Source organism: Oncorhynchus mykiss, chromosome 12, assembly GCF_013265735.2.
Source record: "Oncorhynchus mykiss isolate Arlee chromosome 12, USDA_OmykA_1.1, whole genome shotgun sequence".
In the NCBI taxonomy this organism is placed as follows: Eukaryota; Metazoa; Chordata; class Actinopteri; order Salmoniformes; family Salmonidae; genus Oncorhynchus; species Oncorhynchus mykiss.
The window spans coordinates 82455322-82466291 of NC_048576.1; the positions used below are offsets into that span (position 1 = coordinate 82455322).

Here is a 10970-nt window from a genome sequence, read left to right on the forward strand (position 1 = left end):
GCACACACCCTACATTGTTTGTGTTAAGTGCTGCCCTTCGCTCCTCAAGGATTCCTCTTGTGACACTCCCTCATCTTAACTCTGCATTCATCCTCTCTCCTCACATTCATTTCCTTCTCTCTCTTTTCTCATGCAGTGTGTGTGATTTATTTAATAACGGTGCATGTGGTTAACTCTGTAGGGAGCTGCTGGAATAACTGGAGGCCAAGGCCAGGTCTCACTAAGGTCCTCCTTTACCCCTCTAATGCTATCCCAGCAGCCTCTCTGGCTACACAATAGTACAGCTCTTATGTAACACACAGACACACACACACACACACACCTCTGAATCGCCAGCCTCAGTCCTCCTGGCTGCAGTCGGAAGATTAGCAATGTTGTGGGGCTTTGTACACTATATATACAAAAGTATGTGGACACCCCTTCAAGTTAGTGGCTTCGGCTATTTCAGCCACAGCCGTTTCTGACGGGTGTATAAAATCAAGTACACAGCCATGCAATCTCCATATACAAACATTGGCAGTAGAATGGCCTTACTGAAGATCTTAGTGGCTTTCAACAATGCACTGTCATAGGATGCCACCTTTCCAACAAATCAGCTTGTCAAATTTCTGCCCTGCTAGAGCTCCCCTGGTCAACCGTAACTGCTGTTATTATGAAGTGGAAACATCTAGGAGCAACAACGGCTCAGCTGTGAAGTGGTAGGCCACACAAGCTCATAGAATGGGATGGAGTGCTGAAGCGCATAGTGCTTAAAAATCATCTGCTCTCGGTTGCAACACTCACTCCCGAGGTTCCAAATTGCCTTTGGAAGCAACGTCAGCATAAGAACTGTTTGTCAGGAGCTTCATGAAATGGGTTTCCATGGCCGAGCAGCCTAGCGTCGTCTGGAGTGGTGTAAAGCTTGCTGCAATTGGACTCTGGACCAGTTGAAAGCGTTCTCTGGAGTGATAACTCACGCTTCACCATCTTGCAGTCCGACAGACGAATCTGGGTTTGGCGGATGCCAGGAGAACAATTTTTGCCCCAATGCATAGTGCCAACTGTAAAGTTTGGTGGAATAATGGTCTGGTGCTGTTTTTCATGGTTCGGGCTAGGCCACTTAGTTCCAGTAAAGGGAAATCTTAACGCTACAGCAGACAATGACATTCCAAATGATTCTGTGCATCCAATTTTGTGCCAACCGTTTTTGGAAGGCCCTTTCCTGTTTGAGCATGACAGTGTCCCTGTGCACAAAGCAAGGTTAATACAGAAATATTTTGTCAATCAGTGTGGAAGAACTTGACAGGCCTGCACAGAGCCCTGACCTCAGCTCCATCGAACACCTTTGGGATGAATTGGAACGCCGACTGCGAGCCAAGCCTAATCGTCCAACATCAATGCCTGATCTCACTAATGCTCTTGTGGCTGAATGGAAGCAAGTCCCTGCAGCAATAATCCAACATCTAGTGGAAAGCCTTCCCAGAAGAGTGGTGGCTGTTATTGCAGCAAAGGGGGGACCATCTAAATATTAATGCCCATGGTTTTGGAATGAGATGTTTGACGTGCAGGTGTCCATACTTTTGGTCATGTAGTGTATATGTGATGTGCCCATTTGCACACAAGGACACACTCGCCTATCTGTCAGTGTGTGGACAGTGGCCAGGCCACTGTCCACACACTATGAGTGACTTTCTGCCTCAGAGTTGTGTGTGTTTGTCTACACTGTGGGTGCACTGTACCGTGGTGTGTTGAGTTGGACACCCAAGGTTTAACAGGACGTCAGATAAATCACCTTTCAGTGTTTACACACTACCATGATCTCTGCTCTCTCTCCCTGGTTCCCGCGCTCCACCTCCACCACTCACTGTCAACACTCCTTTTCAAACCCTCTCCCTCTCTCTCAAAGTCAAACTAGCTTCATTGACGTGACAGGAGCAATTTGATGTTATGAAATCATTAAACTGTCCAGCATTTCCTATTGTAAATGGTGATAGATAGCAAGTACAAATGTATTAGTTTTCTCCCCCCTCCCGTCTCTCTGTCAGTATGCTCTGGAGAGGCTGAAGGTGATGTGTGAGGATGCTCTGTGCACCAGTCTGTCTGTGGAGAACACTGCAGAGATCCTCATCCTGGCAGACCTGCACAGTGCAGACCAACTCAAAACACAGGCTGTGGACTTCATCAACTAGTGAGTGGCACACACACACTGCACCCCGCTCTCATTCTATACTCCTCACTCACACACACACACACTGCACCCCACTCTCATTCTATACTCCTCACTCAAACACACACACTGCACCCCACTCTCATTCTATACTCCTCACTCACACACACACTGCACCCCGCTCTCATTCTATACTCCTCACTCAAACACACACACTGCACCCCACTCTCATTCTATACTCCTCACTCACACACACACTGCACCCCGCTCTCATTCTATACTCCTCACTCACACACACACTGCACCCCGCTCTCATTCTATACTCCTCACTCAAACACACACACTGCACCCTGCTCTCATTCTATACTCCTCACTCACACACACACACACTGCACCCCGCTCTCATTATATACTCCTCACTCACACACACACACTGCACCCTGCTCTCATTCTATACTCCTCACTCACACACACACACTGCACCCCGCTCTCATTCTATACTCCTCACTCAAACACACACTGCACCCCGCTCTCATTATATACTCCTCACTCACACACACACTGCACCCTGCTCTCATTCTATACTCCTCACTCAAACACACACACTGCACCCCGCTCTCATTATATACTCCTCACTCACACACACACTGCACCCTGCTCTCATTCTATACTCCTCACTCAAACACACACACTGCACCCTGCTCTCATTCTATACTCCTCACTCACACACACACACTGCACCCTGCTCTCATTATATACTCCTCACTCACACACACACTGCACCCCGCTCTCATTATATACTCCTCACTCACACACACACACTGCACCCTGCTCTCATTCTATACTCCTCACTCAAACACACACACTGCACCCTGCTCTCATTCTATACTCCTCACTCACACACACACACACTGCACCCCGCTCTCATTATATACTCCTCACTCAAACACACACACTGCACCCCACTCTCATTCTATACTCCTCACTCACACACACTGCACCCCGCTCTCATTATATACCCCTCACTCAAACACACACACCAGCACTGTAGCTCTCACTCAAAACCCTCTCGCTAAATACCTAGCACATACTGTTACTGTAACCCTCACTCAGAACACTAGCTATATACCTAGCACATACCGTTACTGTAATCCTCACTCAGAACACTCTCGCTAAATACCTAGCACATACCGTTACTGTAACCCTCACTCAGAACACTAGCTATATACCTAGCACATACCGTTAATGTAACCCTCACTCAGAACACTCTCGCTAAATACCTAGCACATACCGTTACTGTAATCCTCACTCAGAACACTCTCGCTAAATACCTAGCACATACCGTTACTGTAACCCTCACTCAGAACACTCTCGCTAAATACCTAGCACATACCGTTCCTGTAACCCTCACTCGGAACACTCGCTATATACCTAACACATACCGTTACTGTAACCCTCACTCAGAACACTCTCTATATACCTAACACATACCGTTACTGTAACCCTCACTCAGAACACTCTCTAAATACCTAACACATACTGTTACTGTAACCCTCACTCAGAACACTCTCTATATACCTAACACATACCGTTACTGTAATCCTCACTCAGAACACTCTCGCTAAATACCTAACACATACCGTTACTGTAATCCTCACTCAGAACACTCTCGCTAAATACCTAGCACATACCGTTACTGTAACCCTCACTCAGAACACTAGCTATATACCTAGCACATACCGTTACTGTAACCCTCACTCAGAACACTAGCTATATACCTAGCACATACCGTTACTGTAATCCTCACTCAGAACACTCTCGCTAAATACCTAGCACATACCGTTACTGTAATCCTCACTCGGAACACTCTCGCTAAATACCTAGCACATACCGTTACTGTAATCCTCACTCGGAACACTCTCGCTAAATACCTAGCACATACCGTTACTGTAACCCTCACTCAGAACACTAGCTATATACCTAGCACATACCGTTACTGTAACCCTCACTCAGAACACTCGCTATATACCTAGCACATACCGTTACTGTAACCCTCACTCAGAACACTCTCTATATACCTAACACATACCGTTACTGTAACCCTCACTCAGAACACTCTCTATATACCTAACACATACTGTTACTGTAACCCTCACTCAGAACACTCTCTATATACCTAACACATACTGTTACTGTAACCCTCACTCAGAACACTCTCTATATATCTAGCACATACCGTTACTGTAACCCTCACTCAGAACACTCTCTCTATACCTAACACATACCGTTACTGTAACCCTCACTCAGAACACTCTCTATATACCTAACACATACCGTTACTGTAACCCTCACTCAGAACACTCTATATACCTAACACATACCGTTACTGTACCCCTCACTCAGAACACTCGCTATATACCTAACACACACGACTGTACCCCTCACTCAAAACACTCTCACTGTTACTGAACCCCTCACTCAAAACACTCTTGCTAAATACCTAACATATACCGTTACTGCATCCATCACTCAGAACATTTTCGCTAAATGCCTAACACAGAAATATCGTCATTAATTTTCACTGGGAGCTCGTTTACTCTTTTTGGAAATTGTATTTTACCTCTTCTCAGACCAATTTTATGCCATATTAACAGGGGCAATTTAGCAGCAAACATGTTTTGACACACTTGAACTTGTATGGCAGGGATATAAAGGTATACTTTGGGATTTCAGAATGAGGCCCTTTCTCTACTTCCTCAGAGTCAGATGAATTTGTAGATACCAATGTTATAGCTCTGTGTCCAGTATGAAGGAAGTTAGAGGTAGCATGCTAGCGGATAGCCATAGACTTTGAGGCATTGCGCTAACGTTAGTTTGCATTGTCTTGCAAAACGAACCTCTTATCTTCCTTCATACTGGACACAGAGATGTTAAAATGGTATCCACAATTGTATCTGTCTTTGGGGAAGTAGGTAAAGGGCTTCATTGCCAATGTCCAGAAGTATCCCTTTAACTAGAGCGATTCTCTATGACCGAGGCCATACACGGCATGAGGTTGCTCCTCAATGTGCTGGTTGTTTATGATTTGTCAACATTAATGTGAACACGACATTACTCTTCCCTTAGTCAACACTGACGAAGGTCATCCATTAAACTTGCCATACCAATAAGGGCATTTTAATTATGTGAAGAGGGCCTTGGTCCTCTATTCTGTACTCTCTTCAGTCCCTACTCCTGCACATATCCACTCTTTTCTTTCTCCATCTTTGAGTCGTTTTTTTCCTTTCTCAGTCACCCTCTCCCCCGTTACCTTACGCTCTGACCCCCCTCTCTCCTACTCTGTCCTCTCTCTCTTTCTCTCCTACTCCTCTGTCCTTTCTCTCGCTCCTACTCCTCTGTCCTCTCTCTCTCTCTCTCCTGTGATTCCACTCCTAATACTGGTCATTAATTGTGGTTATGGGCATTATGACAGTTTAATTTGACTGTATTGTTGTTGTTGTGGAAATTGACCATGGGGGACTCTGGCTTGCAAAGCGCTATCAACCCTCCTCCCTCGGACAACATCGACAACAACTGAAATCAATAAAGAGGACGAATATAGAAAATAAACTACACAGTGTAACCAATAAACCCCAGACCTCCGTCCCCCCGCCCTGCAGTCAACACCAGTTAGCTCCCACCTCTCTTCCTCTTCCACTTGCTCTCCTTCCATTTTCTCCCTCCCTCTCTCCTTCCTTCCCTCCCTCCGCTTCTCCTTCATCTCCCCCTACCTTCTCTCTCTCTCCTCTCCCCCCCTCTCCTCCAGCCCCCTGGGCCCGGCCTGCTCTCCAGCTGTGGCTGCTCTCTGTGCCCTTTGCTGGTCTGCTAACCCCAGGCACAGCTCATAGCCCATTGGCCATTAGAGGGAGCAGGGGGTACATGTCCCTACCAGGGAACTGGGTCAGAGGTGGGCTTGGATGTCTGGGAGGTATGCTGCTGGACACACATTCACTTTCATTAACATACACACACTAATACACAGAACAAATGTCATTAAAGGCCATGTATGTGTGTGCGTGATAGTGCAGTACTGCACCCTGAGGGTGTGAGGAGGCTGGGGATTCCCACAGGGCCCAGTGGTATGCAGTCTGTCAGGCCTGTTTGGAGGATGGAGGGAGGGAGGGATGGGATGGAGGGGCCAGGTGAGAACAGTGCTAATGTCTCTCCTCTGCCTCACTCTTTCCTCCTCTCCTTGTCCCTTCCTCTTTCTCCCCCACCTCTCTCTCTGTCTCCTCTAGCCATGCTGCTGAGGTGATGGAGACGTCTGGCTGGAAGTCCATGGTGGCATCCCACCCCCACCTGGTGGCTGAGGCCTATCGCTCCCTGGCCTCGGCCCAGTGCCCCTTCCTGGGACCCCCACGCAAACGCCTCAAACAGTCCTAGTGTCCCTGGATCCCTTGCCCAGCTTTGCTCTGCCCTGGGACCACAGAGGGCCCTACTCTGCTCTCCTCCTCCTCCAGGCCTCCTCCAGAACCTAGAGACGCCCAGATTGATACCAGAGCTCCTCCCTCAGCTGAAAAGACAGGGGGGATGGTATGGATTTGGTACAAAGACGATGAAAAAAAGGGATGATCCACCCTGATAACTGAATATAGACAGTGACTACCTTGTCTTACCCTGTACACCTGTAGAGAACAGAGTGTTTGGGTATATGAGGGAGGTAGAAGTTGTAAATTCTTTTTTTTTTTACTTTACATTTTTTTTAAGTCCTCCTTGTAGCATTGTGTAAAAGCCCAAGCTTTATGTATGAAATCAGAAAAACAAACAAAAAAGACAATAACCAGAAATGGACAAAGATAAGGTTTTGGGTGATGAAGTGCCACCATGTCCCAGTCATCTTCCCTGAGCAGAGAAAAACCCTGTAGTTCATGTTTGACATCCATCTTGTACAGAATAACATTTTAAGCATTTTTCTCACCGAAAGGTGATTTTTGCAAGAAACAAGATGGAGATGAACACGTTTTAATGTTCAACATGTCCAACCTTTTTCTCTTAGAAAAACGACATACAAAAACATATTATATCAACTGTTTTTACTCTGACCCTTTTCAGGACTACTTTCCTCATTGGTGGAATTAGAATGCACTCCTGCGTCACTGTCAAAACGCTAACAAATGTTTTGTCTAAACACAAAATACAGCTATTTTGGATTGTAAAAGCCCTGTTGTCTTTCAGTATCTACTGAGTTGTCATTAGTGTGTGTGTGTGGTGACCATGTCTGCCAACGATTAACTGGATAAACACCCATTTGAAACGGCTGCACTCAGCCCTATTTACATCTCATCCACACATGATCAAAGTCTGTTAAATCCCCTACACACACCTCATCCTACTGTACTGTAAGTGCCAGGGTATGTCTGGTGTATAGCCTTTTCTGTTGGCACTGTCAGTTCTAGTTGTGTTTGACTTGATCTTAGTGTGCTTCCTGTCTGTGACTACAGATGTAATCTCCTCGGTCTGCTGGGCTAATGGTGTGTATTTGAACAGGATTTGTCTCTGTTGACCGAGGTTGTAGCCCAGCAGGACTCCTATCAGCACTCCCATCACCCTGAAGTCGCTAGAGAAGCTGTTTCCACACCAGTCTATCAGTCATCTGCCACGTGTCCCAGCCATCTCTGTCCACTAGCTAACACACCGTCCAGACTCTACAGTGCCCAAAAGGCACCCTATTCCATGTTTAGTACACTATTCGTGACCAGGGTGGTCATTTGGGACACAACCTACATCTCTTTCAGGATAGAATGGTGTGGTCCCTGGTATTAGTAGTGTAGGGAGAAGGAGATGGACAGCTGAGTGGTCACAGGCAGGACTAGTGGGAGGGAAGGGAAAGTGGCCACAGGCAGGGATAGTGGGAGGGAAGGGAAAGTGGCCACAGGCAGGGATAGTGGGAGGAAAGGGAAAGTGGCCACAGGCAGGGATAGTGGGAGGGAAGGGAAAGTGGCCACAGGCAGGGATAGTGGGAGGGAAGGGAAAGTGGCCACAGGCAGGGATAGTGAGAGGGAAGGGAAAGTGGCCACAGGCAGGGCTAGTGGGAGGGAAGGGAAAGTGGTCACAGGCAGGGCTAGGCTAGTGGGAGGGGAGGGAAAGTGGTCACAGGCAGGGCTAGGCTAGTGGGAGGGGAGGGAAAGTGGTCACAGGCAGGGCTAGGCTAGTGGGAGGGAAGGGAAAGGGGTCACAGGCAGAGCTAGGCTAGTGGGAGGGAAGGGAAAGGGGTCACAGGCAGAGCTAGGCTAGTGGGAGGGGAGGGAATGTGGTCACAGGCAGAGCTAGGCTAGTTGGTGGGAAAGTGGTCACAGGCAGGGCTAGGCTAGTGGGAGGGGAGGGAAAGTGGTCACAGGCAGGGCTAGGCTAGTGGGAGGGAAGGGAAAGTGGTCACAGACAGAGCTAGGCTAGTGGGAGGGGAGGGAATGTGGTCACAGGCAGAGCTAGGCTAGTTGGTGGGAAAGTGGTCACAGACAGAGCTAGGCTAGTGGGAGGGGAGGGAAAGTTGCCACAGGCAGGGCTAGTGGGAGGGAAGGGAAAGTGGTCACAGGCAGAGCTAGTGGGAGGGGAGGGAAAGTGGTCACAGGCAGAGCTAGGCTAGTTGGAGGGGAGGGAAAGTGGTCAAGGGCAGAGCTAGGCTAGTGGGAGGGAAGGGAAAGTGGTCACAGGCAGGGCTAGGCTAGTGGGAGGGGAGGGAAAGTGGTCACAGGCAGGGCTAGGCTAGTGGGAGGGAAGGGAAAGGGGTCACAGGCAGAGCTAGGCTAGTGGGAGGGGAGGGAATGTGGTCACAGGCAGAGCTAGGCTAGTTGGTGGGAAAGTGGTCACAGGCAGGGCTAGGCTAGTGGGAGGGGAGGGAAAGTGGTCACAGGCAGGGCTAGGCTAGTGGGAGGGAAGGGAAAGTGGTCACAGACAGAGCTAGGCTAGTGGGAGGGGAGGGAATGTGGTCACAGGCAGAGCTAGGCTAGTTGGTGGGAAAGTGGTCACAGACAGAGCTAGGCTAGTGGGAGGGAAGGGAAAGTTGCCACAGGCAGGGCTAGTGGGAGGGAAGGGAAAGTTGCCACAGGCAGGGCTAGTGGGAGGGAAGGGAAAGTGGTCACAGGCAGAGCTAGGCTATTGGGAGGGGAGGGAAAGTGGTCACAGGCAGAGCTAGGCTAGTTGGAGGGGAGGGAAAGTGGTCAAGGGCAGAGCTAGGCTAGTGGGAGGGAAGGGAAAGTGGTCACAGGCAGGGCTAGGCTAGTTGGAGGGGAGGGAAAGTGGTCAAGGGCAGAGCTAGGCTAGTGGGAGGGGAGGGAAAGTGGTCACAGGCAGGGCTAGGCTAGTTGGAGGGGAGGGAAAGTGGTCACAGGCAGAGCTAGGCTAGTGGGAGGGGAGGGAAAGTGGTCACAGGCAGAGCTAGACTAGTGGGAGGGGAGGGAAAGTGGTCACAGGCAGAGCTAGGCTAGTGGGAGGGGAGGGAAAGTGGTCACAGGCAGGGCTAGGCTAGTTGGAGGGGAGGGAAAGTGGTCACAGGCAGGGCTAGTGGGAGGGACGGGAAAGTGGTCACAGGCAGGGCTAGGCTAGTTGGAGGGGAGGGAAAGTGGTCAATGGCAGAGCTAGGCTATTGGGGTGGGAGGGAAAGTGGTCACAGGCAGGGCTAGTGGGAGGGGAGGGAAAGTGGTCACAGGCAGGGCCAGTGGGAGGGAAGGGAAAGTGGTCACAGGCAGAGCTAGGCTAGTGGGAGGGGAGGGAAAGTGGTCACAGGCAGAGCTAGGCTAGTGGGAGGGGAGGGAAAGTGGTCACAGGCAGAGCTAGGCTAGTGGGAGGGGAGGGAAAGCTGTCACAGGCAGGGCTAGGCTAGTGGGAGGGGAGGGAAAGTGGTCACAGGCAGGGCTAGTGGGGGTGGAGGGAAAGTGGTCACAGGCAGGGCTAGTGAGAGGGAAGGGAAAGTGGCCACAGGCAGAGCTAGGCTAGTGGGAGGGGAGGGAAAGTGGTCACAGGCAGAGCTAGGCTAGTGGGAGGGGGAAATGTGGCCACAGGCAGAGCTAGGCTAGTGGGAGGGAAAGTGGTCACAGGCAGAGCTAGGCTAGTGGGAGGGAAGGAAAAGGGGTCACAGGCAGAGCTAGTGGGAGGGGAGGGAAAGTGGTCACAGGCAGAGCTAGTGGGAGGGAAGGAAAAGGGGTCACAGGCAGAGCTAGTGGGAGGGAAAGTGGTCACAGGCAGAGCTAGTGGGAGGGAAGGAAAAGGGGTCACAGGCAGAGCTAGGCTAGTGGGAGGGGAGAGAAAGTGGTCACAGGCAGAGCTATTGGGAGGGGAGGGAAAGTGGTCACAGGCAGAGCTAGGCTAGTGGGAGGGAAGGGAAAGTGGTCACAGGCAGAGCTAGGCTAGTGGGAGGGGAGGGAAAGTGGTCACAGGCAGAGCTAGGCTAGTGGGAGGGGAGGGAAAGCTGTCACAGGCAGGGCTAGGCTAGTGGGAGGGGAGAGAAAGTGGTCACAGGCAGGGCTAGGCTAGTTGGAGGGAAGGGAAAGTGGTCACAGGCAGAGCTAGTGGGAGGGAAGGAAAAGGGGTCACAGGCAGAGCTAGTGGGAGGGAAAGTGGTCACAGGCAGAGCTAGGCTAGTTGGAGGGAAGGGAAAGTGGTCACAGGCAGTGCTAGGCTAGTGGGAGGGAAGGGAACGTGGTCACAGGCAGAGCTAGGCTAGTGGGAGGGAAGGGAAAGTGGTCACAGGCAGAGCTAGGCTAGTGGGAGGGGAGGGAAAGTGGTCACAGGCAGAGCTAGGCTAGTGGGAGGGGAGGGAATGTGGTCACAGGCAGAGCTAGGCTAGTGG

At 50.2% G+C, this 10970-nt stretch overlaps 1 protein-coding gene across 2 annotated transcripts in view; it reads left to right on the forward strand.

The window, feature by feature from the left end:
* The window catches only part of LOC110538651 (speckle-type POZ protein), an 86366-nt gene extending 79023 nt beyond the window's left edge, over positions 1 to 7343 (forward strand). The window contains exons 10-11 of one of the 2 annotated variants that reach the window (XM_021625605.2): positions 2025 to 2167; positions 6424 to 7343. In XM_021625605.2, coding sequence (XP_021481280.1) covers positions 2025 to 2167; positions 6424 to 6568 — 288 coding nt within the window. In that variant the 3' untranslated portion in view covers positions 6569 to 7343. The remainder of the gene's footprint in view (positions 1 to 2024; positions 2168 to 6423) is intronic. The other variant, XM_036938797.1, reaches the window with a different exon arrangement.
* The last annotated feature ends 3627 nt before the right edge of the window (positions 7344 to 10970 follow it).